The following is a 21,953-nucleotide window of genomic DNA, read 5'->3' as shown; positions in this document are numbered from 1 at the left end:
GCATTGATTTTTGCTTCTTGAGTGTTCTTTGCTTGAATCAATTTTAGAATAAAAAAAATACACGAATTCTTAATTGAATTGTGTTATGTTGTATATATAAAATATTAAATATTTCATCAACTAACACAAGCATAATTAAGAAAAACAAGGGAAATTGATCCTCACAATTTAATTTTCACTTGAAGTTGTTAAATATGATATTTAATTACACAATCACAAAACATGTGATACAAAGAGACTCTTATGAGAAATCACACTTAATTTTGTCGCATAAGTTAAATTGAGAAGATTCATTTCTTAAAATATGTAGCTACATTCAGTTTTCATACAAAAATGATTCCTAACAACTTTTATCAACTCAAGTCATAAACTTGAGTGAACAAGAGTGTAATCCAATTCAACCATGAACTTAGATTTGTTATTTCCGATTACTATGGCGGAACAAGACCTTTCATTCAAATCAAACTATTACATCTTTAATTTTCACTCATACTATACATCTTGTCACCTTCTACAATTATAATGTTACAATTAAAGGGCATCGCACTTGTCAAAATTAAGTGCTATGATCTATCTCCACCAAAAAAAAAAAATGCTATGATCTATGGATGCTGAAAATATGCATTAGACCAAGCCTCTTCCCATATTCAACAGCTAACCAAGCTACAAAGGATAAGTATGCCAAAAGAAAACACAATATCCATGATCTAAAACACCGATATGTTTTAGATAGTAGTAGTTGTAGGAACCTAAAAAAGGTTATAGAGATCAAAGAAGTTGAGAACCGAGCCACGAGACTGGCTATGGTTTCCCATTTCCAATACTTGTTCCTTATCCTACCGGGAAACCACGAGCCCTGATAGAAGATTCATGCATAACACAAATGACAACATCATAAAAATATATTTATAAATTATAGTTTTCAGAAGTACAGGTGTATACGGCTTGCTAACTCAACCATATGGTGATGCAAAAATATCTCTATGAACAGTAACTTTATCTTCAGAATTATAGACTTTACCATGAGAACTGATTTTATATGTCAAAATTCCTATCTAAGGCAATGCCACACCTATTTATGTGATCATAAAACCTTTTGGCACAAAAATGACAACTATAATGTTATACACTCTCTACAAACACATTTTAATTATGTCTAACAATTTAGATCATAGCAAAAAAGCAATAAAATATTTGGTTTGCCAACTCTTATTTATAATTATGTTTAATGAAAGTGTATTTGTGGATATATCTAATAAAAATATATTTTTTATGATCGTATCTAATAAAAATATCTTTATATATGTATTTTTTGAATATCTTTTTATTCATGTGTTTAAAATATAATAATTAATTATTTTTGACAAATAATATATTAATACTCTATACTTTTCCTATTAATTTATGACACTTCTAAGAAACGTTCACATAATCAAAGATGTTATCGAAGACCACAGGTCGGGATTCCAACCTTAAATTTGTATTGTGCCAACCACACACGATATAAATATTACTGATTTATTACATCTCAAGAAACAATAATTTGTCACTGAGACGAAAATAAATAACCACCAAATGGACGATTGGCAGCAATTCATAATAACCTGGAATACTGAAGCCCAATAGTAATCAAATCTACAGCGATATTTGCTCCTTTTATAATTTAACAGTGGATCACTTAAATAAAAATGTCTATTTCATCTTTTATTAAAGATATTTTTATATTATATTTTAATTAGTTTCTGTATAATTTATTCGATATTTTTCATCACATATTATTAAATTCTTAAAAAAATTTTCTTTTAAAAAATAATAAAAAAATATTTAATTTGGACTAAAACAAAAAAAGTAATAGATTAACAATTTTTTTCTGAAATTGTTTATATAAAAAAATGTCACACTCATCAATTAATATATATATATATATAATTTTTTTAAAATAAAATTTATCATACAAGTTATATCGATAATAAACTCAAGTCTCTTAAAATTTTTACAAATAAAAAAATAAATAATTTATATTCGTATAATATATAAAATAATTACTATATTATTATTATATTATAGATTAAAATTCACTAATTTAAATTTGTTTTCATTTTTAATATAAGCATTAGAAATAAATATAATTTTTATAACTAGATGTAGTGTAATAAAATATATATAATATTAATTAATTTTTAAAAATTTCTGAAAAATAGTTTTTTTTCTAATAAAATATTATTAGAAAATTAACATTATAAAAGCTAATTTCAATTAATATGATATAATAGATTATTAAATATATTTAATATAAATTACATTGAATATAATTTTTTATTAAGTTAAAATTTTAAATAATTTTTAATTGAATTTTGAATATTTTTATTTTAAAGAGTTAGAATATTTTAACATCACATTTTTTGTATCTTTTTAATTGAGTCTTTGATTTTTTAAATTATAAACCTTATTTATAATTAAGGATAATATTTTAATACCATCAATTAATCATACATACAAAAATATGAGAACAATTCTATTATCATAATTATAATCTAACTTTATAAGTAATATAATAAAATTATATATATATATAAATAATATAACTAAATTTTATTTATATCTATAGTCACAATTTATAAATAATATAATCAAATTATATTTATATTTATAATTAAAATATGAATAAAAATATAAAACATTATCATGATAGTTAATTTTTTTCATTCATAATTTCTTTGTTGAAGACCGATTTTCAAAATAATTTGGTAACTAAAAAATGGTTTCGGTAAAAACAATTAAAAGGAAATATTTTTATTTTTTGAAACTTTATTTATATTTTTAAACTTTCCTTTTTCACGTTACAAAATTACAATATTACCCTCAGTCCCTCATTCACCATTTCAGCTGAATTGGAAGATTTTCAGCAACAAAGCTCAAACCTTTTCCCTCTTCCGCCGCACCCCTTTTCCCTCTCATCTTCTTCTTCTTTTTCAAAAACCTTGTAGCTTCTTCCTCTTAGCTCCAATGTCTGCATTCGACTTCATCAATGGCGTGTACGACGCTGCATTCAAGCCACGTTTGCTTCTCTCCATCGTCAGGGACCACCTCCCCGACAGCAAACGACCGTTTTCGAACCATTCTTCTACGGTTTCAAAGGTTGTCTATTTGGTCAAAACGCACCGTCTCCTCTCTGAGTCTTTCACTGATTCCATGGACCCAAAAGTCGTTGAAGCTTGGAAATCAGCTGTTACTACCTGGGTCGAGCGCATTTTGGAACTTCTCGATAGCCCTGTGGTAAAGTTCGTTGCTTTGTTGTTCAATCTTAGTTGGGAGTTGCTTGATCACTTTATTTTTCCTTTCCAGTTTTTGTGTTTGATGAATATATCAGTAGTGTTATTATTATTGTTATTATTTCCAGTTTTTTATTTTAATATTGGGGAAAAGCAGGACTTTTTGATTGACTTAAATGGTTTTCTGTGTTGGTTAGTGGTTACTGCTTGCTGATACATACTTGGTTGCACTTGATTTTTTTTAATGCTTAGGTTTGTTGAGTTGTTTTTTATTTGGCATTGTTGTAATTTTTGCTTGTATAGCCAAGCTAAGTTTACTTACTTTGTAATTGAACATGCATCCTTGCTGGGTATTCAGCACAATTTGTGAATTGCATTGCATGATTGCTAATTACTATTTGAGGATTTTAAAGGTGCTTTTGCCTAATTCTTTTGTTAGACACAGTTTGTCATACTGATTATTGGTTCTTTACACTTCAAAGACTCTTTTTTGGACTGAAAAAGATAATTATGTTTAGGTGTATCCATTTTGTTTTGTTTGACATTGTTGCACTTGTTTGCTTTTACAGTCAGATAAATGTTGGGTAGGAATCTCTCTGCTTGGGGTTACTTGTCAATTGTGCAGCCCTGTTCGTTTCGTGGAATCCTTCGTTCCATGGTTTCAGAAGTTGTTGCCTTCTCTACGGGTAACACACGTTTTCATTTTGCATTGGGGATTGTTGTCTTCTAACCTTATTTTGATTTTTCTTCCCCTTTGGGGGATGCCAATTGCTATATATTGCGGATTTTCTGTCAGTTTAGGTTGTAGGTATAATTTGACCTGAATAGTATCACATTGGTGCTCTAAGTCGATGATTTTTTTTTTTGATATTACAATTTCTGTATGTTAAACTAGGTACTCTGAATAGATTATGGTTGATGCTATTTCAAACTTAAATATACTATTACCACTCAATTAGTGGTATCTGAAATCCTTTAAATTCACCTTCTAGATTCATGACACTGCCAGGTGTTCTTAACACATGGGATTGTATATGTTGTATTTATGCAGTAGAATTCCTGCTTTGAATATTTTCTCATTCATATGGACTCGATCATATTACCCTCTTTCCTTGTAGCTTTTAAGATCAAGGTTAAAATTGCTGAAATAAATATATATGTTTTAGTTGTGTCATATGCTCGTTTGACGTGTTCCATGATATTTGTTTAAAACAGTCACAAGAAGAGTCTTCATTCTTGAGGGTGGCTGCATGCGCTTCAATGTCTGATATGTTTGCAAGGTTCGATATTTCTTTTTCTACTCGTATTAATTAGTCCATAACTATTGGTACACAGTGTAGAAATAAACACATAAATTTATCCAATATTTGTCATGTGGAATATTTGGCATCATTTATCAGTGTTATAAATCAAATTAGCACAACCTTTTAGCTGTTTACTCTCTTGTAAATTAGGTTAAGTAAATTTCCCAAGTTCAAGAAAGATGGGACAGCCTGTGCCCCGAAAGTTGTTCAACCTGTTTTGAAGCTGTTAAGTGATTCTAAATCCGATGTTGTATGGGTAAGCTTTACATTTGAATAGTAGTGAATTATTTATTTATATTTTTATTCTTTTGATAAAAAAAGAATTTCATTAAGATGAGAAGAAAGACATACAAATTGGGGGATAAGGGATTCGCTATACAAAAGCAAATGCAAGATTCAACACAAAATTCATTTGGTTTCTACATGTTGCAGACAATGAAAAAAACCAAACGATGGGTGGATTTACATATATTTTGATGTGCTTACGTCATTTCAATGGAAAAAAACTCTAGATTCCTGAAATAATTCTTAAGGGTAGAAATCTTGTTTTGTAATTGTTCTGTGGCTTTGTGCTTATGTGCTTTCAATTACAACATTGGAGTTGGATAACAATATATCCGAAGTTATATAACTGTAGTTCGTGATGATAGGTTGAATCATTTGGTTCATCACATAACAAGTATCATAAATAATATAAACACGAAAAATGAAAGCGCTGAACAGTTTTCTTGGGTAGTATTCTTCGTTGCCGAGTGAAAATGTGAAATAACTAATTGGAAAATCCATAACTTCATACCTAAGCAGAGGTATGCTAAGAAATGAAGATGTCTCGTCTTAAAATTTGCACATATGATGGATAATTAAAATTGTTTATTGCTTTGCCTGTGTAAACCTTTGAATGTAGGATATTTCATTTTGTTTGTATGGCCTTGACACTGGACCTTACCTTTTTGTGTTAAATTTTTCGTGTATTATTTATTTGGGCATAAATTATCCGGTTTATTTGCTCACAGGTTTGCTCATTGTATGTATTGTGGTGAATGCAGGAGAGCGCAATTAATTTGTTGTGTACCATAATTACGACATTTCAATCTTCTATTAATCAGAATAATTATGAAAGTGTAAGTTACTACTTCCCTTCTAACATTGGCTACATGCTTTATTCTAATGTATATGTAGCCTGAAAAAACTTGACCAGTAAGCATTCAAATTTTGATGATTTTGACAAAAGGACATGATTTCATCAAATAGAATTATGTTTATGAAATAGTTCTAATCCATTTTGATTTCATATTAAATTTATTGTTAAACAGTTTCCTTTAGACGTTGATTGTGGTTTGTATAGAAAAATCTAGTTCAATATAAATATATTGAACTAGATTTTTCTATTCTAGTGCAAGATCCTTACATCTCTATGCCTTAAAAGATTAAAACAATTGGTGATGTCATATTTGTATGCATTTCTGGTTAGGTTGTAGCTTTTATCAGTGGAAAAATTGTACATGAAAAGCATTAGAGTTTTCTTGCTGACGTGTTAATGACTTGATTTGTGGTGTGAAATTATGCAGATTGAATGTGCTATTGCTATAAAACTTTTATCCAAAGAGTCCAACGAATGCAGTCCTGATATTGCAAAGGTAATGGTTTCATCAAATTTCAAAGAGCCTGTTCTATGATATGATTATATTGTGAATATAAGAGTGCACGGAGGGTATCACGGAAGATTTTTAAGAGGATGTAGTTCCCTGCTTATGCTTGTTGCAGCCATTTTTGTGACCTAAGAGAGTCCCATAGTTTTTATGAGAGGAAGAGAAAAGGTATCCGTTAGAAGAATCCAAGAAAGACATGTAGTATACATTTATAGACATAAGACATAGAGCTTAAATGGAAACTATGGCATAGACAAATACTAAAAACTCAAAAGAAACACCAGAAAATAAAGGACATAGAAGAAGAGAGGTTCATAAGTTGAGTCATAGAGAGGGAATGGAAGAGAGGAACAAACAGAAAAAGAAAAAGAAAAAAAAAAAGAAAACTAATGTTTTGTAACAGAACAGAGTCTCGAGAAGAGTGGGAAGAGTTGGAAAAGGAAAACCACTTGGACTGCGGCGGAAGCAATGCTGTGGCGAAGCTGCCGGATGGCTTCTTGGCGGTTCAAAATCCGCCACGCCATTTCGTCATGGCGCTGCCATGACTGCAATTTAGGAAAAAGCAGCCTTTTTGCATTAATATTTCTCCGAGAGGCGAGCACTCCTTGATGAGTGTCTTCCCCATTTATTTTCATTTTCTAGTTTAATGTCTATTTTGTTCATTAGTTGGCACTTGTTGGAGGAAATTTTCTCTGATAAAGAACAACAAATTTAAAATGTTCTTATCCTGATGTATACTGTCTTCTGCTTGGAATTATACATCCAGAAACTTGCATATTGCCTTGCATTGCTTCCGAAATCAAAAGCAGATGAAGAAAGCTGGTCTGTGATGCTGCAGAAGCTCTTGGTTTTGATAAATGATCAATTAAATTTTGCCTTTCAAGGCCTTGAAGAAGGTAGATGTTAGGGTTTGTTGTCCCAGCCTCTTCTCTTTTTTCCTCTCCATAAAACACATTGTTAAAAGCATAGATCACCATCTTTTCCATGTGCTGCAGCAACCGTGCGTAATCAGATTACTAGATTGCTGGTCTTGCCTGGAAAACCTCTTCCTTCCCCTTTAGGAGGCAATATATTGGCCGAAGAAATTATTAACAGAAAGTGGTCTGAGCAATCTCCAGCATCTGATGTGCCTACACTTATCTTCGCCTGTTGCACGATGCTGACAAGTTCATATCCCGTTAAGGTAATTTGTAGTTTTTTTTTTCTTTCAATTTTCGTACCTACGATTTGTATTACACTAGTTTTGGAGCAGGCTGATAAAGAGCTATTGATTGTTAGGTAAAAATACCTGTTCGCTTGTTGTTGGCCCTTGCCGAGAGAATGCTAATGGTCAATGGCTCTTTGCCGCAAATGTCATTCCCATTCACAACTGCTAGGCAACAAGAGGACATTTGCTCGGTACTTCCGTCTTTACACTTGTGCAGCCTTGAATTGCTTGATGCTATAATAAAGGCCATGGGAAGGTATGACTGCAACTTTATCGAATAGTATTTTCAGTAATTTATTTTGTTTCTTTCATTATTGACAGCTTTTGTACTGTGTGGTCTTCTTCGTTTTGATAGCTTACTTTGCATTGCTATGTGTTCTTTGTCCTGTTCACATGCAGACTTCCATATTTTTCGCTCTTGTAGATTCATCGGGTATTTATTTCTTGCGAAAATTCAGAATTTTAATTACTTTCTGTATTTGAATTGCAGTCAACTATTACCACATGCGGGCTCTATTGCTCGTATTATTACAAAGTACTTCAAGGATTGTGCATTGCCAGAGTTAAGGATCAAGTTCTATTCGGTCACACGAACTCTACTCTTATCCATGGGCGTTGGTATGGAAATTTTCTCAATTGAGTTGGCTTTCTACTTTGTTTTTATACTTCTGACGATATACATAACGAATTTACTCTTCGTTTATAATGGCTTTTACTAACTAACCATCTTGTACAGGAATGGCTATGTACCTTGCACAAGAAGTTGTTAACAATGCATTTTCCGATCTAGAAACCATAGATAATAAAAGTGGTGGAGCATCCAATGGTTCTAATCCAAATGCCTCAGCTGGATCACTGCCAGCACCAAGTCGTAGAAAGAGGAAGCATAAGAATGCAAGTGGTCCTCTTCAGGAGAATGATGACGGTGGTTTGGGAGCAGAAGTTCTCAAGAACAATCCATCGATTCCAATTTCTCTTAGGATAGCCGCTCTTGAGGCGTTAGAGACTCTTATTACTGTGGTATGTTCCTTCGTTAACCTTTTGGCACCTTCAGTGGTTTTTATTACTGTGGTCCGCGCGCTTGAAATTAATCATAATTTATATTTGTACACAGGCTGGCTCTTTAAGATTCGAACCGTGGAGATCGAAAGTTGATGATCTTGTGTTTGCCACCGCGATGGATTCCTTCAAAGAAGAATCAGCAAGTAGCAAAATTAGTGAATTCCAGCAAGAAGAACTTGCTGAACCCATTGCTGATTTGCAGCTTGCTGCATTGCGCACTCTTTTGGCATCTTTTCTCTCTTTTGCTCGGATTCGGCCTCCATATTTATCTGAGGGTCTCGACCTTTTCCGTAGAGGTACTTCTGGATTTAACTATTGTTTTTATTGATATTCATATCCTTGGTGGTAACTTTAGTTAGCAGCAGCAAAAATAACGAATTTACGTGTCTAAAGAAAAGATTTCACGAGTATTATTCACACGCATTCCTGCGTTAACAGAGTCTGGGGATGGATTGCATCCAAAGCGTGTAATGTAGGCAGCTTAATCTGATAATTGCATCAGTAGTTGATTCCACAGCTTGAACTCGTGACCTCAACCATTGTTCTAAGACGCCTTTTTTAGAATTTAGCAACAATTGTCAATCAGATTTCGACTAACAACCACTTTATTGTAATTTCTGCAGGGAAGCAACAAACAGGAACAAAAGTAGCTGAGTTTTGTATGCATGCCCTTTTAGCCTTGGAAGTGCTTATACATCCTAGGGAACTTCCTTTGCCGAATTACGTTTCTACCATTGAAAATGAGCACAATTTCCGAGATGAAAACAGTAGCTGGAGCAACCGAGGCCCGGTTGGTTTTCGACAAGTAGGGTTCGATACTCCCGACACTGTCGATGATTTGTATGCTAAATGGATGGAAAATGCCACCGGAACCGGAACCAGAACCAATGTATCGATACCTAAGAATACAGTACGCACCGACGAGCCTTCTGAGGCCATTAGAGACACCAACCATAATGTGCTTTCCGGACACCAGTGTTCAGGCACTGAAGTCCAAGAAAGGAATGAGATAGCTGGATCCGACGCCCCGACCAATGCAGATGTTGAAATGAGGGCTGCCGAGGATGAATTCGTTTCCAAGTCGGACAAACCTGTCGAATCCATGATGCAATCTCAGGAACCTGTCTCCAACACCACTATCATCCCTGTAGATTGCGAGCCGGTAGCTACCGAGGTGCAACCTGAGAGGATTGTTTCTGACAGGACGACGGCTCACAATGAAGGCAGCAGTCGGATGGAATTAGGCGAAGGAAGCTCGGCTAATAAAGTCTCTGAATCTGCCTCGCCGAAAATAACACCAGACACTATAATGATTCAGGAATCTGCATTTAAATTGAATCTTGGTGATTCAGTGGCTCATGATGATTTTGATCTTCCTGAAATTGTGGATGCAGACCCAGATACTGATTCTGAGTAAGAAGGGGAAGGTGCATAAGGTAGAAATTTTGGTAGTTTTAAGTTCTATTTTTTATTTTTTAACGGGTTAGGTAACTTTTGAGTGAGCAAAAAAGATCAGTAGTTTTTTCCCCCTACTTTTATTGTAGAAATTTACTTAAAATTTGAGTGAAATTACAGCAACTTACATAAGAATTAAACCTGGCTAAAAAATAATGGTAATCATAATAGACTTTATATTTTTTTGTCTATCCTCATGCTCTAATTTCTAAATTAATATTTGAAACTCAACTATATAGACAGTTTTTGGTGCTCCTAAGAGTAAGTTGGTTTTTGTTCCAATCCATTCAATTTTTGATAAGTACACCAATATATAAAAGATGAAGGCTCTCCAATATCTCTTCAACTACATTCACTCAATTCTAAATCAATCAACACATAATTTAGCTGAAGTTTTAGAGAAAATTTTATTCTATACTAGTTTAATTCTTAAATATTCTTTATTAATATTAACTAAACATTTTAATTCTCTATTTTGATATATTTTATATGAATAGTTGAGATTTTTGGTGACTTAAATAAACTAAATAAAGAAAAAGAACAAGAAAAACAAAAGAACTACTTAAATAGAAGGGCAGTTTTTTTTTTAAGATTACTCTTAAACTCCTTCCAAGGAGAAGAAAGCTCTACATGATGAAGTTGTAACTTCATTGCCATCTTTGCCAGTTGAGATTTGAAAGAATAACTTGCTAACTTGGTTAATCATATGTACTTTTTACTTTAGTACTCGGTTGTCATCTTTGCCAGTTGAGATTTAAAAGAATAACTTGCTAACTTGGTTAATCATAGGTACTTTTTACTTTAGTACTCGGCTGGTTAGCGAGAGGTTCTAGAAACTTCGAGCAAAATGATTAATTTTAATTAAAATGAGACCCGCACGATGCGCGAGCGGTAAATTAATGATAGTATATAATAAATATTAAAAATGGCTATGTTTTGTAGAATTAAATTAAATATGTGTAAACTAAAGTTAAATTTAGAAGGTGTTTTATTTAAAATAATTTGTAGTACAAAAGATTTGAATGCTGGAGTTGTACAAAGTGACATTTTTATTTGGTGGTTTGATTTTTGCATTTGTTTTGGTCGATGAATTTAGTCTCCTTATGTGGCGCTAGTCGTCCTTTTTTTTATTGGTTATTGTTAGAGTTGTTGCTTTCTTCTTTCTGTCGTAGATTCTTGTGAAGGCTTTCTTTATGAATTGTTGAGTTGTATGCACTTTCTATTGTGTTGTTTGTTCCATCTTTAAATGTATGTTCTTCTTCTAAAGATGTGTATTGAATGTGTATGGTTTTCTTTCTCCTTAATCTCTTGATATGTATGCAGTTTCCAATGACATCTACAATAAAAAGAACAAAAATGTGTAGAATTTTTTTATTAAATAAGTTATTTTTAATAAGAATAAGTGAAATAGTATAAAATGAAATTACCTGATAATAGTTTTCTTTAACCCACTCTGTCAGATAATGTCTCAAGTATTGCAAATTCAAAATAGTGTTGGAAAATGTTCAATTTAAAAATACAATAAATATGTTTGTTTTGTACCTTTTCATCTAATATAATCATTTCTGAGTAAAGAAACTTTTCTTTATTTGTGGGTATTAATGTTTCCTATAGACGAACCACGCAAACTTTGATAAACCAATTGTTTGTTTGGTGATATTGTCCAAAGAATGATGCTCCATTGAATAAGTTTGAAATGTTGTGTAGTGTGAAAATAAATTTTTTATGCTAAATTTGATGTTATTTGAAGAAATAGTGATAAGAGATTTATATAAGTAGTTCAAATAGTATGAAATTTGAATATTTGTAACGTTAAATTTATTATGATTAATAGATTATTATGACATTTGTAACATGGATGTTTATTACATTTAATGAGTTATTTATAAAAATTAATAAATTAATTATTGGGGTTATAAATTTATTGTATTGTTTATAACGGTAAAATATAATAAATATAGGGATATTGATTCTTGTAGGTTACAAATTTAGTTAGATACTATTAATTTCTAATTATTATCATTGGTAATTTTGCAACTTAATTTGCATATATTTTTATTACTTGTATATTTTTTGTATGTTTTATTTTTTGTTGATTTGGAAATAATAGTTGATTTGACAAAACTTGAGTAGTTGATTCTAAAATTTTGCCAAATAAGCGATGTTGCTGACATGACGTTAGTAGGAAGAGAAAGATGTTTTAAAAGTAATGTGGATAAATTTATCTATCTACTTTTATATATTAAGAATAGATAGATAGAATTAATGAGTTATATATTTATTTTTTTCAATTAAAAAAGATATAAATCTAGTCCACATGCATGCAAAGAATCTTGAATTCCTCTTCTCTTTCACATTCGAAAAGACAAACAATGGCGACTTATATTGTCTTATTTTGGTAAATACTTCATGTATTGTTCTTCATCACCATCTCAACTAGGCTTAAGTTGCAAACTAAGTTTCAACATTACTATACTATCATTATCATAGCCCATAGAATAAGGCATTGGAACCCTGAAAATTTCATTCCTATGGATTCCTACAAATTGTGTTTTTTCTTATAAGGCAAGCCAAGAAGAAACATCAAAAAATGTCAACTCAAAATAACAGTAATGAGGACTTTTGTTAGGGTTAGTTCTCATTTATAATATTTTATATAGTAGTACATAATAATGTCAAGTGTATCAATGAAAATCACACCAAAAAGTAGGGTAGATTCAGTGTATCTGTTCCATTTGAAAGCTCCAATTTAACTATAACTCGAGCATAAACAAAGGGCGTTTGCCCATAGGTTAAACACTATATAAAATATATATAAAAAAATGTATTTATAAAAAAGAGTAAAGGATCGTTTTTGTTTCCAACGTTTAGGGTAAATCTTATTTCTGTTTCTAACGTTTAAATCGTCTTATTTATATCTTTAACATTTGTAAAAGTGATTTAATGTTATGCTATCATTAATTACACATTATGAGCTTTAGTTGGAGTTCTAAAAATCTCTTTTTGAAGTTAAAATACAAATGTTTGGTCAGAACCGATGATTCACTTCGGATAATAACGCATTAAAATTGAAACTAATCTCTACAACATTTATATAATCACTTTTTTAGGAACACAACTGAACTTGAACACAAATTTTGGATACAATATTAAAATCGAACACATCTAAGTGAGACCTAATTGAAAATGAATATATCCAAGTGAGAATAATTAAAAAATACAGTTTGATCTATTAGTATAATTAACAGCAGGATAACATTAAATCACTTTTATAAACGTTAAGAATATAAATAAAACGATTTAAACGTTAGGAATACAAATAATAAGACTTGCTCCAAACATTAGGGATAAAAACAATATTTTATTCCATAAAAAAATTATTATTTTATTATATTCAATTTTAACTTCAATTGAATTTTGATTGAACTTTTAAAATTTAAATCTCTAACTCCAATAATGACCAATTTGGTTTTTAGAACATTGTATATAAAATATTTGGATAGTGGAAACATAATAAGTGAGTAAACTTAGAGGCAAACCTTGGGGAAGTGTAGCACTATTTTCAGTGCTTTGCTAGTTTTCTATAGTATAAGAATGTTATATATTATTCAATTCCATGAGTGACATACTAGCATGTGATAGAATCTTATTAAATTGGTAATGAATGTAGATGGAATTAAGAACAAATGCATAATGTAAATAAAGTTGAAATAACACTTGCTATTTAAAAAAAAAATGGGTGTAAAACCTAATTTGAGTGATTATTTTGGTTGAAGGAAATTGTTTTATTGAGTGAAAAAATAATGGATCAAACGAGGAGTAGTACAGTAAAAATAGAATTATTGTTGTTAGAACATTTATTAGGTGAAGAAAAACCAGATAATAAAAAATTGGATCTTTTAAGTTATAAGGCTTGTATAATCAAAAGACAATTGATTAAAAAAAAAGCCCATAATTACAAAATGAAAGGTGATATCTTAAATTTGTACCCAAAATTTTAATTAGACACTTAACTATTTAACAGAAAGACGTAAGTATTTGATTGAAAATTCATTAAGAATCAATTTAATAACACTCCAAAAAGAAAGAAAAAGAATGAACTATATAATCCACAACTTCAATTTCAAGTGCAACTTAGTTACGTAACATCTAGATATGTCATATGTGGCCTATGAACGTCTAACAGTTATCTAGTATAAAATAATAATAATAAAAAAGAATGAACTAAACTAATAGTAATTTGGTTCGTCTAATTTTTAAGTTCAGTCACGTCAAATAAATTAATTATACAAAAATTGTAATATCAAATAAGTCTTTTTTAATATTTAGAAAATAAAAAATAAATAATTTAAAAATTCGCTTGATATATAATACACATGATATTAAATTATTACAACTTCGATTTAATATGACATTGTATCTCTAATATAAATTTTCTATTTCTAAATAAAAGTTAGTAAGGTTAATTTATAAATTACTCTCAATAATTTTCTTCTTTATTTAGAAGATAAAAAAGGTTAAATGATACGTTTGTAAAGGATATTTATTTGGGTGGATTGAATTCCATAAATTTCCAAACACCTTATCAATAAAAAAAGCATAAGAATAGTTTATTCTTATATTCTTCTAAAATTTATTTTTCATACCCACACATATATCATAAAATAATTCCAAAATATCTCCTGTGAAAAGCCGATTAATACATTCAAGTTAAACTATTTACAAAAAAATTATTTAACTATTAAATCATACTTGTTTTCATATTTATTTTATACTTAAACAAAGTAACTTAATAAAATACAACTAAACAAATACTATATATTACAAAAATATTTTATGCACAAAAAAATCAACTGTTAAATTAATTATTGTGTATTTATAGATAAATATATATTATTTAATTTATTTTTAATATATATTTTATATTTTAATATATTACTGATTTGATAACAAATTTTTTATACAGACTTAATATAATTGATATATTATTATATTATATTATCCCATTTATATCAATACCTAAAATGCTAATAAAAATATTATTTTTTTCTTAAATAAAAAAATAATAAATAAATAAATAATAATCCTCTATATATATATATATATATATATATGAGTCATGAGAAGGGCCACTTTCTAAATCAACCATTCAACCCCAACAAAAAATCACAACCTCGTCCAAATTTATGTAACTCTTGGAACAATAATAAATTAAAAAAAAAATTCAGTTTATTCAGTTTTCAGTTTCACTCTTTCAACTCCTGGTTCTCAATATTAGTCTCAGATAACAAAGCTCTTTTATCATCACTCTCATCTTTCTCACTCTCACCCACGCGCGCTTCATTTCTCACGCGCCACTTTAAAAATAGAAAAAATGCCGACCTCTTCATCTCCGCCGAAGTCCACGGCGGAGCACGGCACCGGCGGGGGAGCCGGAGGAGGAGGATTATACGAAGAGGAAGGATGGGTTTGGGCGCAGATCAAAGCGGAGGCGCGTCGCGACGCCGAATCGGAGCCGGCGCTGGCGAGTTACCTTTATTCAACGATTCTCTCTCACTCTTCGTTGGAGCGGTCGATTTCGTTCCATTTAGGGAACAAGCTTTGTTCTTCGACGCTACTTTCGACGCTGCTCTATGACCTTTTCCTCAACGCGTTTTCCTCCGATTGTGCACTGCTCTCCGCCACCGTCGCCGACCTTCGTGCCGCAAGGGAGCGGGATCCGGCGTGTGTGTCGTACTCTCACTGCTTGCTCAATTATAAAGGTTTCCTTGCATGCCAGGTGCCTAAACCCTCTTACTCTCTCTCTCTCTCTGATTCCGAGATTTTAGGGTTTATGGTTTTGATTGTTCTTTTTCATTTATTTTGTTCTTCGATTTCCAGATTCTGTTTCTCACTTTTTTTTACCCTGAAATTGTGTGGCTCTTTTTCTACAACTGTTTGCAGCTTCTGTTTCTCAAGTTGTGAATTTGTGCTTGGATTTTATTAATATTAGAGTAACGAGACAATTAGGTATGTGAAGTTTTTTCGACTTCGGACTAATTAGTCCTAAAGGAAAAAAAAAAAAAAGTACCAATTTAGTCTTATGGCCTATACATAATATTTTCCTATCAATTCATCAACTAAAACTTAACTGTAATGCTGTTAATTATTCTGATGTGTCTATTTATAAAAGATAGTCTAGTCATGTAGAGAATAATTTTTGGAGCAAACTTCACTTGTTTTAATAGGATTAAAATAAATAGAGAGCAGTTAAAGGGCATATAAAAATTCAAAAGATAATAAATATTTTACTATCTAAAATTACATCATTTTCATACTCATGTGACAGTAACGAGACATGCACCACTGTAAATATTGAAATACATGGACAATTCGGTTTCTTTTTGCACTATTCATTGATAGAAGGATATATATGTCTACCGTTTGCTATCTTGGAAGTCTTTATTGGTACTTTTTTCCCTTCAAGGACTAAACTCAACATCTTCGAGGATTTAATTGTCACTTTACTCATTATTATTAGTATCATTATCATGTTCTCAAATTGAGTGAATTTGTGCTTCAATTTCAGCTTCTGGCTCTCAAGCTGTGAATTCTCAAGTTGTGTGAATTTGTAGTTCAGTTAAAGTTTTTGCTTAATTGTTTGCAACTTCTATTTCTGTTTCTCAAATTGTGAATTTGTTCTTCATTTCTGCTTTACTTTCAGAACTTTCCATTTTTATCACCAATTGTTCAAATTTGGTGTATATATTTATATTCCAGTTTTCTGCTTGTGTTATATTATGCATTTATGCATATTTTTTACCTTCTCAATTTGCAGCTTCTGTTTATAAATTTATTTATTTGTTTGTTTTTCATTCGTCTGTGTGTTTGTCTGTCGTTGCAGGCTCACCGTGTGGCACACCGACTGTGGCAGCAGTCACGGCGGCCATTGGCCCTAGCACTCCAGTCTCGGATAGCTGATGTCTTTGCCGTGGACATTCACCCTGCGGCGAGGATTGGGAAAGGGATTCTGTTTGATCATGCGACCGGCGTGGTGGTTGGAGAGACTGCAGTGATTGGCAATAATGTCTCTATTCTGCACCATGTGACCCTCGGTGGTACCGGCAAGGTTGGTGGGGACAGGCACCCCAAGATTGGTGATGGTGTGCTGATTGGTGCCGGTGCCACAATTCTTGGCAACGTGAGGATTGGTGAAGGTGCTAAGATCGGTGCTGGGAGCGTTGTTTTAATTGACGTGCCGCCACGGACTACCGCGGTTGGGAACCCGGCGAGGTTGGTAGGTGGGAAGGAGAAGCCTTCTAAGCATGAGGATGTCCCCGGGGAGTCAATGGACCATACTTCCTTCATCTCTGAATGGTCAGATTATATTATTTGAATATGAATATGAAAGATGAATACTTCAGAGTTCAGATGGATTTAGGAGGAAAAGAAGGGGAATTTTATGTTCTTCTAGAGTTTGTAGTATAATTAGATTATAGATGTGGATTGAGAGTTTAGTTAGCTTTGATAATCTAAGGTTATTCAGTTACTGAACTGTGTTGAGATTTGAGAAGTGATCCTGTAAATTCCTAATATGGCTAATAAGGCTATGCCGCTATGTTCAATACTGAGATCACTTGATATAAATCTTTGTGATCATGCAATATGATAGTATGTGGTCTACTGGTTTTGTTAATAATCTGGCTTTCAAACATGGCATGACTGTTATATTATGGTCTCAGAATCAATGCAATTCACTTTTTCATCACTGCCAATTTTATTTTCTGAGTTAGCAGAACAAAGTCATATACCAGTGATTGCAGAGAGAAAAGGGTGGTTTGGGTGATGGAGACATCATTCATGAAAAATCTTAAATTGAATACATATGAATATACGGGTATGTTCATCTAATCGCAAAACATCAATTTCATGTAATATTTTTCCCATAAAAATGAAGTCAATTTATTAAGTGATAAATGTTTCTCCTGGGTAACAGTCATCAATTTACTATGGAACTGCTTGAACCAACTATTTCTATGGAACTGCTTCCTGATGTTTTATGTACATTACTCTCTTCCATAAGTCCCCTCATTTTAACAACATCTTCCCATCTGTTGGACCCAGCATAGGTATTAGATGAGAGTACATAGTTACCACTGTTAGAAGGATCAAGTGCAAGAAGCTTGTTTGTGGCAATCTCAGCCAAGGGTAGATTTCCATGAATCTGCGAGGCACTCAACAATATCCTCCACACCACAACATCTGGAGCCATCGGCATTTTTTCGATGAACTCGTAGGCCCTTTGTAAATTACCAGAGCGACTCAAAAGATCGACTATGCATCCGTAGTGTTTCATTTCCGGTTTCAGTCCATAAACCTTTTCCATACTTTCAAAGTATTCTAATCCTTTATCAACCAATCCAGCATGAGCACAGGCCAGCAAAACCCCGAGAAAGGCTCCGTGCGTCGGCTGCACGCCTTCTTTCAACATCAGGGAAAAGTAATCGAGAGAGGGAATCGCAAAACCGTTCACTGCAAGACCTGAAATTAGTGAATTCCATGACACACAGTCCTTCTTACTCATCCCATTAAACACCTCCAAAGCTTTCTCAACTACACCACATTTGCAATACATATCTATAAAGGCATTTCCAACATAAACGTCGGCTTTAACCCCATGTTTCCTTATACAGTCATGGACAGCCTCCCCAACATCAAGTGAACCGATATGTGCACATGCGGAAAGCACGCTAGCAACGGTTACCTCGTCCGGCTTCACTTTAGCTTCCATCATCTCTTTGAAAAGCCTCACTGCATCTGCAAATTGGTTTGCTTGAGAGTAACCCGTAATCATGCTGGTCCACGAGAACACATCTCTTTGCGGCATTTTATCAAACATCTTCCTAGCACCAATCAAGTCCCCAACTCTCAAATATCCCATAATCATGGCATTCCAGGAGACCACATTCCTTCTTTGCATCCGATCAAATACTTCTCTAGCCCGATCAACAATGCCGCGTCGCCCGTACAAATCAATAAGCGTGTTCCCCAAGTAAACATCAATCTCAACACCATTTTCCACAATGTACTCCACCATTTGATCAAAAACACCCCACTCACCCAAACAAGAGCATGCAAACAAAACCTTCACCATAGTCACTGCATCCCCTATTACACCAACCGCACACATTTCTTCAAAAACACTCAAAACCTCCCTAAACCTCTTCCCCATGCTATACCCACAAATCAACGAGTTCCAAGACACCAAATCCCTCTCAGGCATTTCATCAAACACCTTCTGAGCACACCCCATCTCACCTAAACAGCCATACATGTGAACCATCGCGTTGGAGACAAATAACCACGACCCAAACCCAAGTTTTAGAACACGAACATGAGCCATTTCACCGCACAAAACATCGTTAACTCGCGCACAGGCCTTGAACAGAGAAGGGTAAGTGAGGTGGTTTCCAAAGAGGCCATGGCGGAACATGAGGTTGCAGGTCGTGATTGCATGATGAGGTTGGTGGTGGGAGAGGGACCAAGCTCGGATCACGAGGTTCCATAGGGACAAGGTGGGCTTTTGGATTCGGAGGAGTACGAGGTGGGCTTTGGGGAGTGTTGTTGGGGAGAGAGTGTAGGATGTGATGACGTGGCAGATGGAAGAGGAAGCGTGGGCTTCACGGTAAGTTCGGATGAGGTGGGCATGCAGGGCTTTGATCTGGGAAGATGAAGGTTTCATTGTTCATTGGGAAGATAAAGAAAAGATTGGGTTTTTGTTTTTCAATGGCGAAAGAGAAGTTAGAAGAAGCAGTTTTCAATGGAAGAGTTGTCCTTCTCATTGCGCTCTGATTCTGAAGCTGGTTTAAGCGTGTTTCAAAGATGGCGTGACAAACCACCATTTCATGAGATCCCATAATTTTAAATAGGAAAAGTCTAGGGGACCAGCAGTTTGATTGAATTTTGGTCAGCATGTAACCAGCAGATGAAGGTAAGCCATTAGATGAAATCTCACACCAATCTCACACCATCAAATCATCATTGATGACTAATTAATGACTAACAATCACAAAAATTACTGGCCCTAGCATTGCTCTTTTAAATATTTATCATTTTATTAATTCACTACCTTTATTATTTGTGTATCTTGAATTCTTGATATAAATTTCAAATATATTGAGTTATTAATATGTCAAATTTTAAAATTGATAGATATTTTTGGAGGAAAGAGTGTAGTTAGTTTCTTAAATTGAAGAAGTAAAACAAAGCTTAAGATGATGCGGTTACATGCAACTAAATATTATAAAAGGTTAAGTATGATTTTAATAGTTAAAGTGGAAATGGAATTTTTTTTGTTTTTAATTGTTTTTTATAAAATCGTCTCTAAAATTTAATTTAATTTTAAAATTGTTATTTTTACCAAAATTTTAATTTTCATTATCAAATTATTTTTAATTAAAAAAATATAGAAAAAAAATAGGTTAAAGAGCTTGGAAACAGAAGAAGGGAATCACCCGGGGAGAGTTTGGATTTTCAGGGAAAAAGAGGAAAAAGGAAAGGTAGGAAAGGGAAGGGGAAGGGAATTTACTGTCGCTGTTCCTTGCCGTTGTCGTTGCTCGTCGTCGTTCGGTCGCTGGATCTCGTCGCTGTTCTTCATCGTTTGATCCTCGCCGCTGTTCCTCAACGTCGACGCCAGTAGATCTGCGAGGGTGGACGTCGTCTGCTACTCGACGTTTCTGCTTCTTCTCCTCGCTTGGTCGCCGATCATCGCTGCTCCTCGCCGTTTCTGCTTTTCAGTGACAAATCCCTCGAAGAGCCTTGCTGCTTCTGTTTCTTCTGATTTCGATTCTGATTTCATTATTTTTGTGCTTTTGATTCTGATTTTGTTATTTGATTTCATTATTTATTTAATTCTGATTTGTTCTGCTTCTGATTGTTTTTCTGTTTCTATTTTTTCTGTTTTATTCTGATTCTATTTATGCTTCTGATTACATTGATTTTGCTTCTAATTTTATTATTGTTGCTGTTAGTGTTGTTGTTGTTCTTTTGCTTTTGGTTATTGTTGTTTTATTGTTACTTCTTGTGTTTCTGGTTGATTTTGAGAAAGAAGGGGAATGGGAAGGGCATTTTAGTTCGAAAGACAATTTTAAAATCAAGTTAAATATTAGGAACGATTTTGTAAGCAAAAAAAGGTTAGAGGTGAAAAAAATTTTTAGCCCCTATCTTAAGAAGCAAAATCGTACTTAACCCTATTATAAACTAGTAAACTACGCAATGGTTTAGTTTGGCTGTTACTTGCTTGGGTTGTCTCATCATGTAATCTAAAACAAAGTAAATAGTATTTTTTTATGGTATTTTTTAACCTAGGTCAATGATTAATTCGTTGGCAGAATTTAAACTCCTAACACTTGTTTAAGCGCATTAATGAGTTAACTATTAGACTAACCTAACTTAACTGAATAAATAGTAATTTTGAATTTTTGATGGTAAAAAAATTCATATTTTAATAAAAATAATTTCAATAGATTAAGTCTAAAGATATCTTATATTAGACAAATTGATCTATATGTTATTTTGTTGTCAAAATTACTTGCTAAATTATTTGTAAATAGATATTTCACCCTTATTTTTCTATTTTCTCTTTTACATTTAAATTAATAATCTTTTTAATTATACACCATTTAAATATTTTAACTATTAATCTATTATTGTTAGACGATCATTCACTTAAAATTGTATTTGATGAGTTTGGAAAACTCCAAATTAATATTTGTGATGAACAAATATTATTAAAAATAATTAATTACAAAATTATTAATTTGATCTTAATTCACACTTGTTTAATTAATAATTTTGTTGTGCAGATTTGTGTTGGGCCGGAAAAACAAAATGTTATCACAACTGAGCCCATATTTATTTTTGATGAAAGCTTCCTGTGTTTGATCCGAAACCAAACTTACCAAGAAAGCAAATGCTTTTAGTGGGCTAAAATTCAGTAAGCCCAATGTGTTTTAAAGCATGCTTT

At 32.6% G+C, this 21,953-nt stretch overlaps 3 protein-coding genes across 3 annotated transcripts; 2 read left to right on the top strand and 1 right to left on the bottom strand.

Moving 5' to 3' along the window:
- The first annotated feature begins 2,878 nt into the window (after nt 1-2,878).
- Nucleotides 2,879-10,140, top strand: LOC112733593 (uncharacterized). The gene is made up of 13 exons (XM_025782613.3): nt 2,879-3,276; nt 3,842-3,958; nt 4,488-4,552; nt 4,727-4,832; nt 5,623-5,697; nt 6,145-6,213; nt 6,992-7,121; nt 7,221-7,408; nt 7,504-7,688; nt 7,923-8,050; nt 8,169-8,452; nt 8,547-8,790; nt 9,118-10,140. The coding sequence occupies exons 1-13, from the start codon at nt 3,007-3,009 to the stop codon at nt 9,909-9,911; spliced, it is 2,655 nt and encodes an 884-aa protein (XP_025638398.1). The 5' UTR covers nt 2,879-3,006; the 3' UTR covers nt 9,912-10,140.
- A 4,905-nt stretch (nt 10,141-15,045) lies between these two features.
- Nucleotides 15,046-17,627, top strand: LOC112733586 (serine acetyltransferase 5). Its single transcript, XM_025782601.2, has 2 exons — nt 15,046-15,728; nt 16,833-17,627. The coding sequence occupies exons 1-2, from the start codon at nt 15,324-15,326 to the stop codon at nt 17,322-17,324; spliced, it is 897 nt and encodes a 298-aa protein (XP_025638386.1). The 5' UTR covers nt 15,046-15,323; the 3' UTR covers nt 17,325-17,627.
- Nucleotides 17,628-17,865: 238 nt separating this feature from the next.
- Nucleotides 17,866-20,113, bottom strand: LOC112733577 (pentatricopeptide repeat-containing protein At2g22410, mitochondrial). The gene has a single exon (XM_025782590.3). It carries the CDS (start codon nt 19,668-19,670, stop codon nt 17,928-17,930), a length of 1,743 nt encoding a protein of 580 aa, XP_025638375.1. The 5' UTR covers nt 19,671-20,113; the 3' UTR covers nt 17,866-17,927.
- Between the last annotated feature and the right edge of the window lie 1,840 nt (nt 20,114-21,953).

Source organism: Arachis hypogaea, chromosome 2 (assembly GCF_003086295.3).
Source record: "Arachis hypogaea cultivar Tifrunner chromosome 2, arahy.Tifrunner.gnm2.J5K5, whole genome shotgun sequence".
NCBI classification, from domain to species: domain Eukaryota; kingdom Viridiplantae; phylum Streptophyta; class Magnoliopsida; order Fabales; family Fabaceae; genus Arachis; species Arachis hypogaea.
Note: the sequence above shows the minus strand (reverse complement) of the source record. Positions and strands in the feature narration are given on the sequence as shown.